The sequence below is a fragment of the Macaca nemestrina genome, chromosome 14 (genome assembly GCF_043159975.1).
Source record: "Macaca nemestrina isolate mMacNem1 chromosome 14, mMacNem.hap1, whole genome shotgun sequence".
Taxonomy (NCBI): Eukaryota; Metazoa; Chordata; class Mammalia; order Primates; family Cercopithecidae; genus Macaca; species Macaca nemestrina.
This window is the reverse complement of record NC_092138.1, coordinates 27,343,049-27,365,472: the sequence shown is the minus strand read 5'-3', so window position 1 is coordinate 27,365,472 and position 22,424 is coordinate 27,343,049. Positions and strand designations below refer to the sequence as shown.

At 44.2% G+C, this 22,424-nt stretch overlaps 1 protein-coding gene and 2 long non-coding RNA genes across 31 annotated transcripts in view; 2 read left to right on the top strand and 1 right to left on the bottom strand.

Moving 5' to 3' along the window:
• LOC105498657 (transient receptor potential cation channel subfamily M member 3) overlaps positions 1-22,424 on the bottom strand; it is a 909,897-nt gene that overhangs the window by 74,914 nt on the left and 812,559 nt on the right. For all 26 annotated transcript variants that reach the window (XM_011770894.3, XM_071077680.1, XM_011770897.3 and 23 more), the window contains 6 exons: positions 21,523-21,812; positions 20,336-20,564; positions 17,397-17,564; positions 12,088-12,228; positions 5,013-5,141; positions 120-371 (listed from right to left, as the gene is read on the bottom strand). In XM_011770894.3, the coding sequence (XP_011769196.1) occupies positions 120-371; positions 5,013-5,141; positions 12,088-12,228; positions 17,397-17,564; positions 20,336-20,564; positions 21,523-21,812 (1,209 nt within the window). The remainder of the gene's footprint in view (positions 1-119; positions 372-5,012; positions 5,142-12,087; positions 12,229-17,396; positions 17,565-20,335; positions 20,565-21,522; positions 21,813-22,424) is intronic.
• The window catches only part of LOC105498656 (uncharacterized), a 178,791-nt gene that overhangs the window by 138,804 nt on the left and 17,563 nt on the right, over positions 1-22,424 (top strand). Inside the window, exons 4-6 of one of the 4 annotated variants that reach the window (XR_003013445.2) lie at positions 5,037-5,230; positions 7,459-7,503; positions 8,568-10,131. This is a non-coding gene — a long non-coding RNA (uncharacterized lncRNA). Of the gene's footprint in view, positions 1-5,036; positions 5,231-7,458; positions 7,504-8,567; positions 10,132-22,424 lie in introns of those variants that run through there. The other 3 variants (XR_003013449.2, XR_011612459.1, XR_011612460.1) reach the window with 3 other exon arrangements.
• LOC139358112 (uncharacterized) lies at positions 160-3,769 on the top strand. Its single transcript, XR_011612461.1, has 3 exons — positions 160-296; positions 3,085-3,203; positions 3,672-3,769. It is a non-coding gene; the product is annotated as an uncharacterized lncRNA (long non-coding RNA).

The following is a 22,424-nucleotide window of genomic DNA, read 5'->3' as shown; positions in this document are numbered from 1 at the left end:
CCTCCAGGGCCATCTCATTTAGACTTTGATAGCAGGCCCAAAATAACTATTTCCCTCTATCTTTTATTACCACTCCTCATCTGAAAGCTTATAACATGGAATCAGAAGACCCTGCTTACCATTTTTCCAATCATCATTACATATGGGCCCAAATACTTGTTCACGCCGAAGATGTCTAGGAGACGGATGTACCAGTAAATGATGTTCACGCAGTAGATGACCCTCCCATCACTCCTGAAGGGCTGGTCTTGGAGACGAAGGATCATTCCAACAGAGAACAGAAGGATGGCAATGAGGTCCGTGACATTCCAGTACTCCTGCAGCCACACCTTCACCTTCTGTAGCAACTTCCCTGGCTCTGACATCAGAATCTATAAGGCAGGAAGGAGAGCAGGGTTAGGTCTGGTTTCTGTCTATATTTTCAGCCCAGTTGGGAAGTACTTGATCTGTTGGCTGACGTTACTAGCTTGCTTTGTCTACCTATATCTACTTAAATACTTGCATGCTATAAAAGTCCAATTGAGCTAAGCTTAGGCGATTATTCAGCTGCAGTATTCCAAAGGCACATATAAGCAATAATTTTGATTCTTTGGGTGGTGGTAAAATTCTAAGACACACATAAGAGTTTTGCTATAAAATGATTCAATCCTAGTATGCTGCAAATCTCTGAAGTCTCCCTTTATCTCAGTAAACAGTGCCACCATATTGAGTTCCTCAGGCTGCTCACTTGGGAAGACTCCTCCATTTTTCTCTTTCACATCCCACATCCTCTGCACCAAGTCCTATCACCTCTATTTCTAAATGCAACCTAGCCAACTACTTCTCACCACCTCCACTGCTGCCGCCCTATTCTAAGCTCCATCACATCTTGCAGATTGCAGCAGCCTTCTAACTGGTATCCCCATCATCCTCATTGCCCACTTACCCTCAACCCATTCTCTGAGCAGCACAAAGAATGACCTTTAAAAGCCTGGATCTTTAAAGATCTGGCTGGCGATTACCAAGTTATACGCATAGGTAAAAGCTCATCAAGCTGCACCTTAGGAGTTGTTCAATTATACATAAATTATACCTCAATTTAAAAAAATTTTAGACAAATGAACAACAACAGAAACTAAAACAAATGATCATAATTGTATGCTTGAGCTTTCTGATGACGTCCATTACAAATAGTGAAAAATCCAAACTCTTCACAGTGGCCTCATTTCACATCTCACCATATTCTCTCTTATCCTCTACCCTGCAGCCATACTGGTCATCTCTTAAGCATAACAAGTTTATTCGATATTCAAGATGCTTGTACTTATTCCTTCTGTTCATCACTTTCTTCTCCCAGATCTATATTTGGCTCCTCTTCATCTTCAAGGTCTCCGATCAAATGTCCCCTTTTTAGGAAGGCCTTTTTTGACTACTTTAGCTGCAGCAGACTTCATGTCCCCAAGTCACTCTCCAATACATTACCCTATTTATTTTTTTGGAGTTTTTATCACTATATGAAGTTATCTTCTGTATGCTTGTATATGTATGTGTGTATGAGTATGTGTGTATGCCTGTCAATCAGTCATCTATGTATTCCTCCATCCATCCATCCATTTTTCTCTCTTTCCTATACTGAAACTCTGAGGGCAGACCCTTTGTACCCCAGGCCTGTTACATAATAGAAACTCAATACATATTTGTCAACAGACTGACTGTCGTGTAGGCACTAAGAGCAATTTCCAGTCCCTTGCATATCCTAACTCCTTTGTGGGACTCTTGCCTTACCTTAAACTTAGAGGGGGTACCACACATGGGTCTATGAAATGCACAGCTGGACAGCAGGAGTTGCACCCATCCTGCACCACAGACTGCCCCAGCATGTGAGAAGCCAGGGAACCCCACTTACTGAAGCTGCACCAGGGCCACCTTCCTCAATTGCTGGTGTTTGCCTCTGAGGATTCCATCTCTTCAAACCATGACCAACCCCTTTCCCCACCTCAGAACCTCTCAAAGGAGAGGAAAGATTGGAGGCTTGTGTGAATCCTCATGTCCACTATAATGATTTACCTAATTCTGAAATACTAAGGAAGACAGGTTTTAGTAAGTTAGGGCTGGGGCTTGGAAGGCGGAGCAGGGTACAGGAGCTGCCTGGGAGCCCTATTTTTCATAGGCAGTGTCCTGCCCTAAGCCCTAGCCCAGGGTTTCTAAACTTCAGTGCACATCAGAATCACCTGGAGGGCTGGGTAAACTATCCATGCCAGGCCCTCAGTCTGGAGTTTCTGCTTCAGTAGGCTGGGGGTGGGGTGGAGGATTTACATTTCTGACAAGTTCCCGGCTCCTGCCTGGTGGCCCCAGTTTGAGAACCACTGTCCTAGTCACCAGCAATCTCTGCAGCTGGTGGTGTCCTGATGGCTTCTCACTCCCTGGCTGCATCTTAACGGAACAAAAGTCCGTGTCTGTAGCTGGGAGAGGGGTTTGATGGGCAATGCCTTGAGGTTTTCCAACCCTTTGCTCACACTCTCCTAAAACTGCTAAACACAGAGGTTTGTAGGATAATTTTTAAACAGTGAAGCATTTTTTAGTAAAGTCCCAACATTAAAAAAAAGAGATGAGAGCAGAATAGTCCGGGGTGAAGCAGAAGTGGAAAGTCAAGTCCCCCTTCCCTCCTCTACCTCTCGAACCAGCCCTCAGGCACCTGTCTTAGAACCCTGGGAGCCTGAGGAGCATCGTGGGAGAGTAGAAAGAGCACTGAGTCTAGGGATGGATCCGTCAGGTTTCATACTCAGTTGTCCTTTCTAGCTGCGGGATACGGGGAAATGGCTTAAACCCCAAGTCTCAGTTCCCAGACCTGTGCAGTGGGATGTCATCATAGTCACGCCATCGACCTCATAGGGTTGTGGGGTCGGGGGAGGATCCAGATGAGATAACGTCTACCCACGCACACTGTAAACAGTGCCATGCTATTAAGGGATTACCGGGGCTTGCTTTAGTGACTCCAGGCAGAAGTATGTGGGCTGGGAATGGGGGCATCATGGGAAACCACAAAGCCTTCCTTGTGTATTCCTGGGAAGGCACCAAAGCATGCAAACTTTTCCACATTTCCAGGATCTTGCGTCTGAGCCCTGGAGGTCCTGCGTGCTGACTGTGAGGAGGCAGGAAGGGCACGGCCTGTGGGGTCCTCACCCCGTGGGGTCCTCACCCCTTGGTCGTCAAGCAACTCTTCAGTGAGTTCAGGGGTTGGGGCGCCACCTCACTGGGCTGCAGAGGAAAAGGTCAGACTCGGAGGTGGTCACTGCCTCACTCCCCACAGGAAGCGAGGAGTCTTCGGTTGACCCCTTCCTGACCCCAGCCTCCAAAGCCCTGCCCGCCCTACTATCCTATGCCTCTTCAGGAGAAATGGATATCCAGGCCTCGAGGCTCCTGGCAGCTTGCCCATTTGGCTGCCTCTGCCAGAACAGTCCGTGGAGTACAGACTGCTCCCTGTCTTCTCCCAGTCTGGTCCCTGGAGAGACTCCAATCTCTCTGCTCGAGTCCTTCCCTTTTCTGCTTATCATGGGGAAGGAATATGCTTCTAGGCGTTAAATCGCTCGAGTGCCAGCTGGCACAGCACAGCCACAGGGCCCCAGCAGGAGCAGGCCTCAGTTCTCAGAGAGCTGCACAAAGACCAAAGCAAATTTATTACTGTTTTTCAGTTTACAAATGGGAAATCCACAACATTGGTCAAGAAGAAAAGTCACCATGAATGGGAAGACCGAAGTGTAGACGACTAGCTGGAACAAGGCAAAGCGTTCCTTTTTTTTTTTTTTCTCAATCCAGGCACTTGTAAAATGGGACTAGCAGACCCACTCCCAGGTTCTCAGGATGGGGAGAGGGTAGTCGGAGTTAAAATATCCCCCAAATAGTTTAAAAACTCAAGAGAAGGGCTTAAGAGATAAGACATTTGGATCCCAATACAACTGCATCTAAGAGATACCGCATCTTTTCTCTGGAAGAGAACATTCTAGAGCTGAAACGCTTGCCTTTTAACCTGTCTTTGTAATGAAGGCAAGAGTGAAGTTGTGGATTTGCAGGAGTCCGTTTTTTCCTATGGTGCCCAGTATGTTTTCCCACCCGCTGTAGTACAGCAATTAGGGTTGTTCCTGAGCTCTTAAAGACTCAGTGGACTTGAATGGGAGCATTTCCTCCAGAAAGGGCCTGTCCTGCTTACTGTCATTTCAGGAAAGAGAAATCAGCACTACCTCCTAAACCTTTCTTCCCTAATGGCTTTCCCTGATGAAATAGGAGCTCGGGGTGAACATTGAGCGGGGCTGCAGAGCCCTCTTGTGGACTTTTGCTTGATCACATTCTTTTTAGCAGCTCTGAATCTGATGGGCCCCTGAGGTTGGCTCTGATTTCAAATAAACCACTTAGGGGTGGCATTTTGAGGGCTCCTTTTAGGCCATAGAAGTTGGGGGAGAAAAGAGGGGACGCTGCACCCACAACCCGAAGGACCTGCGTTCAGTCCGCCTTGGTGGTCCCTACTGCTGGCAGAGTGGTTGGTGTCCAGCAGGTGCGAGCACAATGTTGAGAAGAAATAAACCAGAGAATAAATCCAATGAATGAGTGAAAGCAGAGTTCCTCCTAGAACAGCCGAAACACATCTGGAGAGTCACAGGTATTGGCAGGCTGTGTCCGAAGACACCCAGAATAAGGGGGTGAAATGGGAGTTAAAAGTGGCAAAATCTAGAAAGTCATGTTTATAGGGATGAGGAAAGACATGTAAACGGCATCAAAAACAACTGGAGGCCTTCTTGGGACAAAAGCTATGTTAGCAGAGAATAGACCAAATCCTAAGCACTCAGGGAGTTATACCCCTATCAGCACCACACTGTGAGCCTTCCCAGGTTTGTCAGAGCTAAGCAGCAGCTGTGGTAGCGTTAGAGAAAACAGTTTCCGGCTTCATCTGCATCCCAGGCATCTTCCTGTCCCCTCCGTCCACAGATAGAACTTAACCACTGTCTTTCTCTTATGTTTTAGTTTATAAAAGCTGTTACCTCTCTCATCTTTTCTATTCCCAGGGTGAAAATATAGGAGATGACGATCCATTCCTGGGTGGACGGCCAGCGTTCCATCTTCACTAACACGATATAGTTGAAGAGCATCAGGTATCCGATATACGCCAGCTGTAAGGAAATACAATACAGTGGTCTGGCTGTTCAGGCCCAGGAGCCTCAGCGTCAGCCACGGCCACTGCACAGCAGCACAGAACAAGGTCAGCAAGCAGGACACAGAATTTATGACAAAATGAACTCAAGGTGCTAAACTACCAAAAGAATTAGAAAAGACAGTAGTACTTGAAAGATTATAATATGCAATCTTCCTTTTGACCCGTACATGTGTCTCTGGGGGCTCTGGTGCTTTGCTTAAATCTATGTGTCATGATGCATCATTTCGTCTTGCAGTTACCCATTTCTGTGTGTGTGTTTTCTTGGCTAAAAAGGGAACCTTGGCTGTCAGTGGCCGCTCTTGCTCAGGCGTGGACCTTAGGTTCTTAAACTAGGGCAGCACAGTGGATTTTTGCTTCATGAATGCCAGGCAGAATATGTGTCTGTGAGAAGAAAAGGAAGACGCATGTAACACCTGTAAACTGGTCAACCCAACATAAAATTAGCCCAGGCTTAAAGGGTTTGGTTTGTCAGTGCCCTGGGAGGGCTTCACGTGTTTTCATTTCACCACTTTCCTGCCCTACCCAAGTTAAAATATTCCTCCTTGGTGTCGGCTTCATTGAAATAACACAAGAAAAGACAACACAATTTATAGAAAGGAAAGGGTCTGTGTGGCCTTTTGTGGACGGGCGTGGGGTTTAATCCCCAAGAGGCTCTGGCTCTTTGGGGTTGAATCCTGATGTGACTGGCTGAATTGCTGGATGTCTGGGAAGCACTCCCCAGGGTTTGGTGACTGTTCTTGGAAGATTCAGTTGTGTTAAGGTGAGTGAAGTGCAGAGAAACTGGTGAGGCTCTTGCATAAGGGGCTGAGGAGCCTTGAGCAAAGACTCACCTTAAGGGAAATGGCAGACTAGCTGGGCCTTCCTTAGGCAATGCTGCAAGTTGAGTGAGGTACTCACTGGCCTTAGGGACCTCAGGGGCCGTGAGCAGGAACCAAGAGGGAGTTTATTAAAATCTGCTGCACTCTTCAGAGTGGTTGTACCAAAGAATAGACACATTGTGGGTGAAAGGATTGAGGCCTTGAGGGGTCTGGAGGGTACTGCGCGACTTTGGAGCTGGGAAGGCAGCTTAGAAGGTGGAGGAAGCTGCAGCCTCTCTGGGGGATATGCTGCTTTCTCTACTAAGAAAACTTCCTCCCTCCCTCTCTACCTTCCCCTTTCCTTTTCTAATAGAAGGATTCTCTTATGTTTTGAGACAGAGTCTCACTCCCGCCGCCCAGGCTGGAGTGCAGTGGCATTGTGATCTCGGCTTCTTGTAGCATTGACTTCCTGGGCTCAGGTGATTTTCCTACTTCAGCCTCCTGGGTAGCTGGGACAATAGGCACGTGCCACCACAGCCGGCTAAGTTTTTGTATTTTTAGTAGAGACAGCATCTCACTTTGTTGGCCAGACTGATCTCAAACTCCTGGGTTCAAGAGATCCCCCCAGCTTGGCCTCCCAAAATGCTGGGATTACAGGCTTGAGCCACCATGCCCGGGTGAATGAATGGATTCTTTTTTTTTTTTTTTTTTGGAGACTGAGTCTCACTCTATTGCCCAGGCTGGAGTGCAGTGCTGTGATCCTGGCTCTCTGCAAATCTCCTCTTCGTGGGTTCAAGCGATTCTTGTGCCTCAACCCCCCGAGTAGCTGGGATTACAGGCACCTGCCACCGTGTCTGGCTAATTTTTGTATTTTTAGTAGAAACGGGGGTTTCACCATGTTGGCCAGGCTGGTCTTGAACTCCTGACCTCAAGTTCATCACTTAAAGGGTGAAGTAGGTCGGAGTTAAATAAGATCACTTATGAGAGCTGGACATCTGGGCTCACTCTCTACCTGCATGGTTTGTGCTGGCATCCCCCCACCCCCCAGGGCCTATCATTTCAACCTATGACTAGGTTCCTACCCCTCCCCATCTTCAGGAGCATTGGCAAATCATGAAAACTTCTCATGAAAGAGTTTACTTAAAATTGTGTAGGACGCTGTTTAAAAATCAGTTCAAAATGGAACTTGGTTCATATGGTTTCCGTTTACCATTATAATACACTGGCATTAATTCTGTAGTCCTGTGAGTACAGACTGCAAAAAACAAAAAAAGGACTTCAGTGGTTAGAACTCTAAAATATACTCTCAGCCTCCTTCTGACTTAAAATCCTTCTCTCTCCTTGCTTCCTTCTCTTAGTTGGGTCAAATTCCATCACTTATAGGGGAAATGAATATTGTTAACTGCCCTGGTTTTATCATTTTGCCCAATTCATTGCAAAACATTCCAAAGCATTATCTTCTCTTTTCATATGTAGGCCCAGTGACATGCACATTCTTCCAGAACCTCTGCATTTTAGTACGTAAGTAACTCCTTGAACCTACATCTGTCCTCTGAATACAAGTCTAATGTGTTTAGTGGAAGGAAGGTAGGCATAGGTATCAGTGATGCTTGTATTTAAATCATTTAAATTCCAGCTCACGTACTTCCTAGATGTATCATCTTTTGTAAGGTTAACCTTCCTGGGCCTCCATTCTGTAACATGGGATCACTTCCACTTTCCTTATAGGGGCTTTGTAATGACTAGGGATCTAGATATAGATATCTATCTGTCTGTCTGTCTGTCTCTCCCAACACACTGTAGAGACCCAATAAATGCTGGCTAATATCCACCTCTTTTTTTCAAGAATTCTTTTTGTCTCCTCTTCCCTTAGTCCTTACTTCCCTTTGATCCCCGATTAATTAACTATTCACACCTCTCCCCTTTTTTTTCTTTTTAAAATTGCCCTCATTATTGGTTATGCTTCCTCCACATTCATCATTTTTAGCCCCTGCCTGGTTTTTACATCACAGTTACTCTATAACGAACTTTTTCCATAGTCAAGCTATAATATAATATTTTGGTACAACTCTCAAAATACAGACTTCTGAAAATAGGGTCTTATGTTTAGATGGCACAACAGAGGACTGGCTGCTGTCTTGGAAGCAGCCTATCACAGAACTCACCAACATTCATGCAGCCTTGCTGTAGATTATCTTGACATGACATGCTTTAATTGTATGTGTGTATATATATATATTCTGTAAGCTTTAACAATCTGCATGTAGAATGTCCAAGCTTTTGAACCTATGAGTCTTATTTAAGTCAGTCAGTGGGAGAACTCTAAGAATTTGTATGTTATTAACATATAATCTTTCTATGCATTTTCCATTAACTAAGATTCATGCTTCTTAAACTGTCAAACACAAGCACCAAAGCCTGCCGCAGCTTGCTATGGATCCCTGGTGGGGCTTTGCTCTTCCTCACTTCTACCTGGGCCTTTTTCTACTACCTCTGGAGAGCAGAAGGGCACATGGTCTCGTAGAGGGTAGAGTTGGTCACTGCTAGAGAAACTCAGAGTATGCACTGTGTCCTCTGACCTACAGCCACTTCACACCTTGAATTTGAATCCTCTCCAGCCGGATACCTGAAATAGGCTCTCAACACAAGCAGGGTCGAGGAGCCAGCTGGACCCCTGCCTGCTTTCTTCTCGGACCAGAAGAGGACCCAACCTACTCCTAGAGAAACTTGCTACAATGCAGAAGTGAGGTTACATGGAAATGAGGTGTGTCCTACCTTTCAGAAACTTGGGAGAGTAGGACACACCATTTTTGGAAATCTGGTGAGAAATACTCTTACAGAGAAAAACACAGCCCCAAGTAAAGTACATGGGACCTTCAATCTGAAACTGAATTGTATTGTTAGGCATGTCTGGTGATTCAAAAGACTGGCATACCTCATTTCCGATCACTTCCTCGAGGCCTGGGCTTTGTCGATACGTGAAGATGAATTTTGGAGAATCATGAAAACACAACTGAACGGATCTGGGGGATCCAGTCTGATGGGTTTACTGAGGCCAACTCAGCCATGCAGAAGAGTGCTGGACACACAGGCCCCACCCCCCAAAGAGGCAGCCTCCCAACAAGGTGCCAATGACATAAGCAAAGCAGCGTGTCTCAAGCATCTCTAATCACAAGTTTCGCCTGGGAAGCTAGTTAAACACAGCCTCTTAGGCTCCTTCATGAAGATTTGATTCCATGGGTCTATGATGGGGCTAAAAATTTGCATTTCTAACAAAACGCCCTTGTCATCATGGAAGTTTTAGAAATGTTGATACTATTACGTCTACTGATTTCTGCTCTCAGCAGTCTGTAAACTTTTTCTGCAAATGGCCAACTGGTTAACAACTTTTAAGGCTTTGTAGACCTGATAGTCTCTCTCTGTCTCTCACCACTCATTAACTCGATGTGGTAGCACAAAAGCAGGCAGCCTACTGGTAATGTTAAATGAGGTTTAGCCTAAAGCTGCCTCCTTACATATTTTAAGTTCGGCCTAAAGTTTTCTCTGTACATTGTGAACTATAACAAATGAAGGTGTAACAAGACCAATCACTGAATTTCAGTCAATCAAACGTAGCCAACTGCTCAAAATGTGTTCAAATAAGGTAAATGCTGAGCTGTAACCAATCCAGCTGTTTGTGTACGTCACTTCTGTTTTCTGTCCATAATTCTTCCACCACGTGGCCCTGCTGGAGTCTCTGAGCCTCCTCTGGCTTGGAAGGCTGTCCCATTCACGAATTGTTCATTGCTCAATTAAATTCCTTTAACAGAAATTAAGAGTCTGCCTGTGCTCCAATTATTTATGGACACTACAATTTGAATATATGTCTCAAGTATTCCTTTTTAAATTTTATTTTGACCCTTTAAAAATGTAAAAACCATTCTTAGTTTGCAGGCCACAGTCATAGGCCATGGGTTGAATTTGGCCCGAGAGCTGTAGTTTGCCAAGCGTTGTTCTAAGCTAACAGTTGGGGTATCATAATATTAAAGGAAGGACAGACCTGGGTGTAAAATAGCTCCAAAAATATTATCTTAGGCTGGGTGCAGTGGCTATCGCCTATAATCCCAGTACTTTGGGAGGCTGATGCAGGCCCATAGATCGAGACCAGCCTGACCAACATGGCAAAACCCCATTCCTATTAAAAATACAAAAATTAGCTGGGTGTGGTGGTACACATCTGAAATCCCAGCTACTTGGGAGGCTGAGACATGAGAATCACTGGAACCCAGGAGGTGGAGGTTGCAGTGAGCCAAGATCTTACCACTGCACTCCAGTCTGGGTGACAGAGTAAGACCCTGTCTCTCCTAAATAAATAAATAAATATTATCTTGATAAAATGGTTGTTAGGATTACAGAGAGTACTTAAATAGTACCTAGAACATTGCCTCAAACATAGTAGGTGCTCAATAAAAGATATTTTTGTTGAGTGGATGGATGAACACAACACTATCTATTGCTATGCAATGTGAATAGCCTAGAAGAAACAATAGTCACAGTTACGTTGTACTTACATGTCAAGGAACTGTTCTAAGTGCTTTATATGTTTTAACACATTTAATCTTCATTAAATCCTATAAAATCAGAACTACTACTATTGGCATCTTAAGAAAACTGTGGACAGAATGGGAAATTAAGTTCTTTGAGGGCACATGGTAAGAGGTGCAGATGGGATTCCCACCCAGGCTGTCTGATTCCAAAGTCCATGCTTGTCACCACTAAGCTGTTTTCTGCAAGGTTAAAAATAATATAGAGCTGTATAAAATATATGAATAGAAATGATTTTTGCATGCCTCAGTTATTTTTGGGGGGAGATAATTTTTCTCTTTTCCTACCATTGATAAATTTGAATTTTTACTTCACTGAAAACATCTAATATTTATATTTTGATAATATCCTCTCCTCTCTCAAGACCACACCTCAAAGTGGTAGTTTCCGAATGGTGGCAATTTTATCCCACAAGGGGACATTTAGCAATGTCTGGAGACATTTTGCTTGTCATACTTGGGGGATGAAGAGTTGCCACTGAGTAGAGGCCAGACATGCTGTAAAACATGCTACCTGTTGAGGGCAGCCCCCCACAATGAAGAATTATCCTGCCCTAAATGTTAATAGCACTGAAGTAGAGAAACCCAACTTTAAAGTCAATGTGAAGTGTTAGCACACAGGACCACATGAAAAGCACCTCATCTGGTCATTTGAGTCATTTTGGCCTCAGATTCAGATTATCCTGTTGCTGACTCAAATGACTGCTATGCAGCTGGTTGTGGCAAGGGCTAAAAATACAGATGCACTATCCTTCATCTGGCACAGTTCCACTGTGGCTGGAAAGAATCAGAGATGACCTGGGCCAAAAGCTCACCTTAAAAAATAATCACTGAACAGTAGACGTGGAGAACCAATAATTGAACCATTTCTACCATATCAGAAGGTCATTTCAAGGACAATCCACTCTTTTGTAGGCAGAAAATGTTTACATGATCTGCATACTAAGCAATATTAGCCATGATTGTAGGTTTCCTTTGAGTAGTTTTTGCTGCTGCTGTTTGCATATTGTTAATTGTGTTGGAACAAGAAAGGTTGTTTGATGACACCAGCAGATTGGGAGTAGTTACACACACACACGCACACACACTGCCTCCTTTAGTGGTGTTACTTCCACACTCTCCTCACTCCTTACCTGCCAAAAGTAGCCCCAAATCCAGGACTGGCATCTAAAATGGGCAACTGTGATCTAGCCCTCATCCATTCAAAACATCAAGTATTTCAGAAAAGCGTATCTACTTTCCTGTTAGACAAGACTCATACTCATCTCACCTCTATTTCTGTTTGTTAGTTCTTACCTCCACCATTTCCTCTATTTTCTGAGAGGAGGCCAAATGTGGCCTGTGAAAGCTGCTTAACAAAATGCCACAAATCTTGCAAAGCTATTGAAAAAGCAAGGTCACAGAACTTTCACTCCTGTGTGTGGCACTTACGACTTGCAGAGAAAACCACACAGGTGCATGAGAAATGGACGTTGGCTCCTTGTGGCCATCCACTAGGAAGGAGAAAAGGAAATGTGCTTACTGTGTAGAACCAGAACTTCACGATGGGTGCATTGTAGAATTCATAGATTTTTCTGCCGAGGGGGATTAACCGGTGCCTGCTCTGAACTTCCTCTTCATCCTTCTTCCTGGAGGACTCCCCGTTGTTTCGTCCCAACATTGCCTATGGTGGAAGAGAATCGATACTATCATGGCAGGGCTCTGGAGAGCATGTAATTCAATGTGCTTATTTTACAGATGAGGAAAGGATGCCCATAGAACCCAAGAACTCAAGGCCCCAGAGATTTAGAGGTTGTACCTTTCCTATGAGTGCATTTGCACTACACGTATAATCTGTGAATACCCTTTGCCTGAGATGGAAGGCCTTGGGTATAGTTCTTGACTATTCTCTTCTCTTCCACCTTGGGTCTTCTAGAAGATGTGGGCAATAGATGATACCCAGAGTCCAGAGAGGAAGAAAGGGTGTAGCCTGGGAAGGCCAGACTTCAAGAATCTATTCTTTCTCCCCACCTGCTCTCTCTCTCTCTCTATCATGAAACAGGCTAGATCTGGATTCAAATTCTGTCTCTTCAAATGCTAATGACCCTTAAGTCAAAGGTAAATTGGACCAGCATACCTAATTTATCCAAAGGTTGTGAATACTCAAGAGGTAAATGATCTGCAGTGCCTGGAACTTAGTTAGGTTAGTGATATGGTTTGGCTCTGTGTCTCCACCCAAATCTCATCTTGAATTGTAATCTCCACGTGTCAAGGGAGGGACCTGGTGGGAGGTGATTGGATCATGGGGGCAGTTTCCCCCATGCTGTTCTGGTGATAGTGAGTTCTCATGAGAGCTGATGGTTTAAAGTGTGGCATTTCCTCACTCTCTCTCTCTTGCCACCATGTAAGACATGCCTTCCTTTCCCTTTGCCTTCCACCATGATTGTAAGTTTCCCAAGGTCTCTTCAGCCATGCAGAACTGTCAGTCAATTAAGCCTCTTTTGTTTATAAGTTAGTTACCCAGTCTCAGGTGGTATCTTTATGGCCATGTGAAAACAGGTCTAATACAATTAGGGACATCTCCCTGACCCTTAGGCATGTGTCTTGGCTCCCTGATTTCAAACACTGTAAATCCTGAATTACTGCTTGTACTAGTTTTATGGTGGTTCCTGTGAACACTGCCTGCCTCTGCAGCTACGTGAGACTAGGAGAAGGATTCCAGTCAGGCCTGACCTTGAGAGGTCCTCATCTCCAAGATGGTGGAAACTTCCTTGAGAATAGAATCATTTCCTTCTCATTCATGACAACAGCAGCAGTGACAACAACTATAATAATTTAACTGAGGAAGAGTTCCAGGCCCTGGGTAACTCAGATGGGAGACTGAGTCCTAACTCAGACGCTTCAAATCGGTGGCACCACGGGAAAGATTTTTAACCACTCTGAGACTTAGTTTCTTTAACTGTAAAATGAGGGTAATAAAGTACCCACTATAGGGTTGGCCTACAAGTCAGGTAGCATCTGGCACTTAATAAGTGCTCAGTAAACACTAGCTAGGCTTTAAAGTGAACTGAGACCTTCTTACACACTCTTCACTAAAATGATCTAGTTGAGATCACTCACTAGAAAAAAAAGTGTTATTAGAATCTATAACAGCATACTTTCTTGGCTTTAATTCTTCAGTACTGTTCTAACACAAAGCTAGTTTCACAAAGTTTGGAGATTTTTATAACATGTGAGGACAGGGTAAAACTTTATAACTGCTCAGGACTGACAAGGATTTGGGGCAAGACAGAGTACTGGGAAATGAGCTCAAAGCTGAGACAGCTCATTATAGAAACAATGCATGAGTTTTGAAATTGAGAATAGAGACAAACCTAGATAATTCTGGCTTAAAGCCACTTTACCTAAAGTATACAAATATTAGTTTCCACTACTTGGTTCATTACCTCAAATATCTACTTTATTCAACTATGTAATAATCACAAATGATTGACCTGTAACCAATAGGATTTCTGGAGAAGGTAACTTCCATTCCTTTGTGGACTCCGGCTGGAAAAGTCCCTTGAGTAAATGAAGAAGTTAGATTCCATACTACGACTTATTAAAGTGTTTATTTTCATCAGTGAGTGGAGTAAATCTTTCTGATGGACATGACGCACTAGACTGTGATAGAGTTCTATAAATATTGATCATTGACCTCAAGAAACTCTGAGGTTACATGACATTTGGCTGTCTATAATTTATGTAACATAATTATCATGCTTCTGTTCTGCTTATTTATATGCTTGAGAATCTAATGCTATTTGGGGACACAATGAGATGAAAGTAAAGACAGCTGGAAGGTTTTTAGGCATCTTGGAGAGTGGCATTTTGGGGTAACTTCTGGGGATGGTGACTTTCCCAACAGAGCTATAGACATGCCCTGGGTCTGTGGACTTGTGGGGACTTTATTAGGCAAAGTGGAGACATTTATCCAACACTGCATTCAAAACAAAAACAAAAACCTGTTTTGCCTTTATTATTCAGATATATTCCAGCATGAAGCCTTTGTAAAAGGCTTGTCTTTCATGGATTTAAGTAAAGCATTTTTGACATTTCATTAATTCCAGCCTAAGCAGCTTAACTTTTGATTTTGTTTGTGTCTTTTCTCTGTATTCAGACATTTCCTTTGACATTCCTTAAAGTAGAATCTAACAGGGTCAAATATAGACAAAACTGCACAGCATGATTTGAGAATCTATGCTGGCTAGACACAGATGTCAAAGCTGAGAAAGTTCTTTTGAGGTGAACTAAACTACTAAAAGCTACAAAAATGGAGTGAATTGAGGTTGATATTTTCATGTATCATTTTGGAAGCACCAAAGGAAAATGTCCCATTCCAAGAGAGGATATACTGGTTTAACACAGAAGCTCAAATATCAATCCCATAAAAGGAGGGGAGGTGCCAATGAGCTGCACTCTGCAGTTCTCTCCAGGTTCTGTCCACTGACCAGTGCCCGAGCAGTGACAGAATTTGCCATCAAAGTCAAGGGAGGGGTCCACTTTACAGACAACTGCTGTCCAGCCCTGAGTTTGCCAGGCCACGTGTCCTTTCCTTCTTTCCTTCTCCCTGCTGTTTCTGCCTGTGGAGAAGAAGCTCGGGCAGCAATGCTCTTACAGAGCCTTCTACTGGGCTCTTAGTAAACAAGGCGAGGGTCTATTCTATTGTTACTAAACTTTGCTCTTAGTCTAGAGATGCATCTCTTATGGTGGCTTCTTGAAGGATCAGGTTCTCAAAGCTCTATGCTGAGCAGGGGAAGCTACCTCCCTTTGCTTTCTTCCTTGAGACCCAATGAGAGAGAATGCTGATTCAGTTTCTGGTTGTCTTCCTAGGATGTGTACTGATGTCAGGACTGTGCCACACTTGACTTTGGAGGCTCATTCATCACTTTTGGATTCTTCTACATGGTGGACCAAATAGGTTGAGCAGCCACGCTTGAGACTAGAGAGACATTCTGTCTCGCCCTTAACCTACCGTCTAAAAGTGTGGTTGATGGAGTCTATATGCCCGGATTCTAATCTTAGCTTTGCCATTAACTGGCTGGGTATCCTTGAGCAATTTAACCTCTATGAGTGTCAGTTTCCTCATTTGTAAAATAGGAATTAGGGCTGGACGTGGTGGCTCATGCCTGTAATCCCAGCACTATGGGAGACCAAGACTAGAGGACTGCTTGAAACCAGGAGTTCAAGATCAGCCTGGGCAATCTCTTAAAAAAAAAAAAAAAAGGCCAGGTGTTGTGGTGTGCACCTGCATTCCCAGCTACTCGGGAGGCTGAGGTGGGAGGATCCCTTGAGCCCAGAAATTTGAGGTTACAGTGAGCTATAATCGCACCATTTTGCTCCAGCCTGGTGACAGAGTGAGACCCTGTCTCTAAAAATAAATAATATAAATAAATAAATAAATAAATAAATAAATAAATAAAATGGGGCCAATAATAGTGCCTATCTTGTGGGACTTTCGTGAGGATTCCATTAGTAAGTATGTGTAAAGCACTTAGCACTGTTAAAACAATATTGGTTTATAGTGTGCCAGTCTCCAATATAAGTAGTTTACAGGCACACTTTTTACACTAGACAACTACTTGTGAGTTAGACAACATTATTGTTCCCGTGTTTGAGATTATAAAATTGTGCCCAAGGTCACACAGCAAGTAGGTGACAGGGCAGGATTCTGGTTCCAGAGCACACGTTCAGCTGAAATATTCAATAAAGATTCAGTATTACTATTGCCAGTTTTCTTCTAATGATCAAGCTATTATATTCTATTCGGAGGACAAAATTATGGTGAGATTGTTAGGGAAGACAGTCATCTGTTACAGAGCTGAGCCAACTCCTCCACAGATTTTTATACAAATCCTCAAACTGAAACAAAAGTTGGCCTTTCATTCAGTAAGTCAGGGATTGTGTCTGCAAATAGATCTTTAGGAAAAGGCTACTGGAAGGAAATATTGTTTACCTGCAGGAGAAACAATTCGCACTGCTGTCCTACTAGGATAATAGTGCAAAGGCCTTTTGTCACCTGAGCAAAACTAATTTTTGATTTCACCCCTTATAGCTTCTTCTGGGTCACTACAGCAACGGTCATTGGCGGGGGTGGTGAGGGAGGGTAAGGCAAATTGAGAAAGTCCTTATGGGGCTGTTGCTTGATGACTTCCAAGCTATGAAGCCTTGTTTGTCCCTTTAACAGCATGTGATATTTTTAGCCCCTGCATATGAGCCAGTGGCAGTCACGCTGCTCAGGCGGGGGTTGCAAGAAGCTGTCCCATGTCCAGCTGCCCCCTTCCCTCTGCAGAACAAAGCCTCTATGCTCTATAATTATACCAGGAAGAGCTAATAAAAGCTTTGCATACAAACCTCAAAATTCAATTAGTGCTGTAATTGTGAGCCTGACCCTGAAGACAGATACAGGCTTAGCTTCTGATCCGCAGAACAGTACCAGCTCAGTGAAGCCGGCTGCTCCAAAATCATGGATTCCCTTTCCTTCTTTGTGTGCTGAGACAGATACCTCATCTGGTTCAAGAAGCTTTGCTTGTTTGGAAAACGTAGGGTGTCTTGCTTTAGAATTTCACTGGTTTGTCCTGCACCACTAGCTGGCTGCAAGATTTCACATATGGGTGGACCCTGCGGTCGTGTTACTTACACTTTTCCAATACCCTGGTCGCAATACTGAAATGAAAGCACTCCATGGTTAAACTTGGTGGAAGGCTGGGAACAGATGTCTGACCTAAGGAGTTACTGAATCTTGAGCATATTGGTGGGACAAGTGGATTAGGAATTCTGCCCACAGAGAATAACTGTGCAATGTTTTCTTACTGTAAGCTCCATGTCCTCTTCATCTTTTTCTTTCGTGGGCTTCTCTGGTTCTTCTGCCTCCTTCTCTTGGAGGTGGATTTCCTGGGCCTGAGACATATAGGGCATGTCGTCTTTGTTCTTGAACTCCAAGCTGAGAATTGAAGGAGGAAGTAGAATTCCCAGAATTACCTAAAGTAATAATAATGATAATAATAATAATCACATTTAAAGGATTAAGATTAGGGTGGTTGTTTAGAATCAGAGAGCCTGAGGTGTGGGGTATAAGACTGTGTGCATGTGTGTGTACATGTGCACACACAGTTATATGCTCTGTGGGGGACCTGGACATCTGAATAACTAACATATTAACATATTAATACTAAGAGGATCATTTCGTCCCATCTAGGAAATATTTTGCACAGCTCAGTCTCATTTTTGGAGGAAAAAAGCATTTTGCCCAAATTTGTCTTACCCAATTAACACCCACTTTGCATGTGGGTAACAGAGGAAAAAGAGACTCTATTTAAGGCAAAAGTGGGAAAGAATTCAGATTTACATTTAGCCATTAGACAGTCCTTGATTTTGACTGTGAAATCAATTCATACATCTGTCCACTGGCATTTTTTTTCTTTGCTAATGTGTCAAGTGGAGTGGATTATGTGTTATCTGATTATCTCTGTAAAAAAAGAATGCTGTCCTAAGTTGACCTTGAGAGAATACATGTAGGAAAGCATTTAATTCATTTTAGGGCATCTTCCTGGTATTTGCTACGATACAGCAGAAAACACACACACCCCCACCCACCCCAGTGGGCTCCGTATGCACTGAGAGAATCCCCTTACACACAAGCCCCAGGAGAAGCCAGCCCTATATTTCTCTCATGTATAAACATCACGCATACATCTATACACTAAATACAGAAGCCTTTCTTCTGAGAGGGCGGTCTCATTCTTCAGAATGAACAAGTGTGTTTCTTCATGATAATACTGACGTCTGACTGTATTCCCCAAGTCCTCTCTCACTTCTTCTCTCAATCCTAAAACAATTCTGGGGCCCAAGACTTCTAAACATCAACCTCCTTGAAGAAACTGCTCCAAGGGGAGGGGCTAAGACCCCTCTGAAGGGTCAGTAAAAATGATCCTCACGTAATGAGGCAGGGACAGTCCTTGCTTGAATGCCCACAGGGACACCAGAGTAGTTCACGGAAAATGGCTGTGAATTCATGACGCTGAATTCTGGGTGCCTGGCTGTCCTAGGAAGGCTCAGGTGGCATGCTGGCAGTCTTCAGGGGACACGACACCCTGTCCTCAGAGCTGAGAGCCGGCTTGGCTCCCTTCCTGAGGCCGGACTTGGCGGTCACTAGCAGTGTGGCTATGGAGTGCCCATGACCCACATCACAGAACCTTTCTGTGACTCTAGGCCAAGAGCCCACAGGAAGAGTGGTATGGAGAAGGGGTGCTGGTCTCATAAAACAGTAGGTGTCAGGGGCAGGGGTGAGGTTGAGGAGGGGAGGAAATGGGAAATGGGGCCATACAGGTCAAAGGGTACAAAGTTGCAGATATGTAGGATGAGTATGTACCATACAGATGTCATGTACAACATGAGGACTCTAGCTGAAATATGGTACTGTATACTGGAAATTTGCTAAGAGAGTAGATTTTAGGTGCTCTTACACACACGAGGAAGGGTAATGAGGCAAGATGACAGATATGCTAATTTGCTTGACTAGAGTGACCATTTCACAATGTATATCAAAACATCATGTTGTGTCTGGGCGCCAGAGGTTCATGCCTGTAATCCCAGCACTTTGGGAGGCCAAGGCAGGTGGATCACTTGAGGTCAGGAGTTCAAGACCAGGCTGACCAACATGACGAAACCCCATCTGTACTAAGAATACAAAAATTAGCTAGGCATGGTTGCTTGTGCCTGTAATCCCAGCTACTCGGGAGGCTGAGGCAGGAGAATCGCTTGAACGTGGGAGTTGGAGGTTGCGGTGAGCCAATATCACACCACTGCACTCCAGCCTGGGTGACAGAGCAAGACCTTGTCTCAAAAACAAACAAAAAACCCCCCCAAAAAAATCTCAAAAAAAACCCCCAAAACCATCATGTTGTATACCTTAAATTAAAACAAACAAAAAACTCCCCATATCCTTTCAATCTTCCATCTCCCATTTTTTTCTGTCTTTCTTTTCCTTTTTCGGTTTCATATTTTCCTTGAAAAACACTGAAAAGAACATTAAAAAAGCAAACGCTACACACCATCCTATTTCCCTTAAAAACAGTAACATCCCTTTCATAGTCCATTCAACCTCAGAGGTAACCGCTGCTGACAATTTACTATGTGTCCTTCCCGGTTTTTGTAGGATAGTTTGTACAGACATAACTATACATAGACACATTAAAAATGGCCTCAGATTATACACACTGGTCTGTGACTTGTTTTTCTTAAGAATAGATTAGGATTATTTTGCAATGGCTTTACAAATAAATCTATCTCAGTTTTATTTTAGTTTAAAAAGACCTCTCAAGCACATCTGGTAAGAGTCAATGTCTCTATGACACGATGCCAAGGAGGGCCAGGGGTTCAGGCACCCTCTGCAGTGACAGGTGGCCTAGTGGGGACTCCTGGTGCAGCTGGCTTTGTTCATGCAAATGGCAGCCCTGGCAGCCCGTGCAGTACCTGTGCACGGCCATCCCCTTTGGATCCTCCGAAAAATATTAATGTCCGGGCACCCTCTCTAGAGATGCTGATGCAGCAGGACCCAGGGGGAAGCCCCAGCCTCTATATGGAAAAAACAAAACCAAGCAACACTCTACAGGATTCTGAGGCACAGTCAGGATTTAGAACCACCCGCCTGAGATAAGAGGATGCCCAATCCCACGGCAGATTTTGACTGGGAAAACTCTACCCCACCCGCCGGTCCTCATAGCCAGGAGGGCCTTGTTGGGCGCGCTGACCTTGAGGCCTGAGTTCTTGCGCATGCGGAGCCGGCCCATCCACATGTCGGTGAGCAGCATCTGGCTGCACGTGTGCGCGATGAAGTCGCGGTGTTTGGCAGCCACAGCAAGCTGCAGGCACGTGGCGTTGCTCCAGTTCTTCAGCTCATACGTCAGCAGTTTCATGGCCAGCTGTTCGTCCTGCTTGTAGGACTGGTCCAAGAGCTCCACAGCCAGCTGGCCGAAGTCTCTGAAAGACAGAATGGGTGGACAGTCCTTCAGGTCAGCTTGGAGACTTATAAGATAAAAGTGGACCTGCTGGCCAACCAGAAAATGTGGTCACTGTGTGATGTAGTTGTTTCATATGGGGTCTGGTCTGTTTGTAAATTCATCCAGCCAACATCCACTAAGCATCTACTATGTGCCAGATACCATGTATAGAACTGGGGGTATAAGTCAAACAATATATGATCTCTGTACTCAGGCCCTCAGATTCAGTCATATGAGTGTAGGGGGTGGAGTAATCAATCAATAGAGTATAGTATGTCTTTTTTTTTTTTTTTTTTTTTTTTTTTTTTGAGACAGGGTCTCTGTTTCCCAGGCTGGAGTACAGTAGAATGATCAAGGCTCACTGCAGTCTTGACCCCCTGGGCTCAAGAGATCCTCGCACCTTAGCCTCCTGAGCAGCTAGGACTACAGGCATGCACCACCACACCCAGCTAATTTTTAATTATTTTTTAGAGATGAGGTCTTGCTATGTTGCCCAGGCTGGTCTCAAACTTCTGGGCTCAAACGATCCACACATCTCAACCTCCCAAAGTGCTGGGATTACAGGCATGAGCCACTACACCAGGCAGTATGTCCTGTTAAATGTGTCAAACTTCAGTTCACATTCCAGCCTTGCCACCACAAATGTGTGATCTTAAATTCTCTGAGCCCCATTTTTCCTAGCTGAAAGAAGTGCATAACTATGGGACCTAACTAATGGGGTAGTTGAGAGGATGAAATAAAATGTTCCATGTTTTTATATGTACCACACTGTCTGTGGCACTGTACACAATAAAGGGGAATTGTTTGTGTCCATCCTGTGTGTGCATCACTGGGGTGATACTGACTTCCCTTAAAGTTCTGAGTAGCTCAGACCTTCCAGCACTGGGAGCCCACCTTTCCTCCTCTCCCCCGACCAGCCCTTTGCTGGGCAGACCCACCTGGAATTGTGATTCAGCTCCTGGGAAATGTCATCAACCATGTCGTTCTCAGAGGCCTCATGAGCCATGGCTTTGCAGAGCTTACAGGCCACCAGGGCCTTGGCCATGGCCTCCTCACCGTGCTGCCAGAAGAACAGGGCCATCTTCTGCCGCTTCATGAGGACAGCCCACACCATGAGCTCGTGGAAAGGGAAGGGGAAGTGGTTGATCTCAGGATCATCCAAGTCAATGTCTACCTCTTCTTCCCGTTTCTTGGTTGTCTTTCTTCCTCGCCTCAAGGGAATATCATCCTGTAATTATAGGGAAATCACACAGGCTGAGTTAGAAATGAATTGGTGCACTTCAGCAAGTAGCAATTGTATATCTTCTCCCAGCTAGCTCTGGGATCAGTACTGAAATGAACTAGGCCAGCTTCCGTCCTAAAAGAACTCACAAGCTCATCCATGCCCAACTTTAAAACAGGTGATGATAAATGTATAAGCACAGTGCTGAGGGAACATGTCAGTGTTGTTACACTCTGATTTAAAAAATTATTTTTTAATGGGCCATTTTCTTTCTTTTCACTTCTGTCCATTTATTTCTTCAAAAGGTAATGTTGTTTGTACCTAATGATGGAGAGCACTACCCTTTTTGCTGAAAGGATAAGGACAGCCTAGATTTTTATTTGCATACACGACCGTAACCACATGAACAAAAGATGGCAAATGGATAATTTATCTCAAGTTTCTGAATACTTATTAGATGCAATTCTGAAGTAGTTCTGGCCTTTGGACCTGTCACCATTTGTAAACACTCGAATAGATTTTGATTACTAGAATTTACATGCTTCCTTGGTTTTCAGGTTAGTATTTCAAATAGGATTTTTTTTTGTTTGCATTGCGGATACAACCTCATGGTGGAAT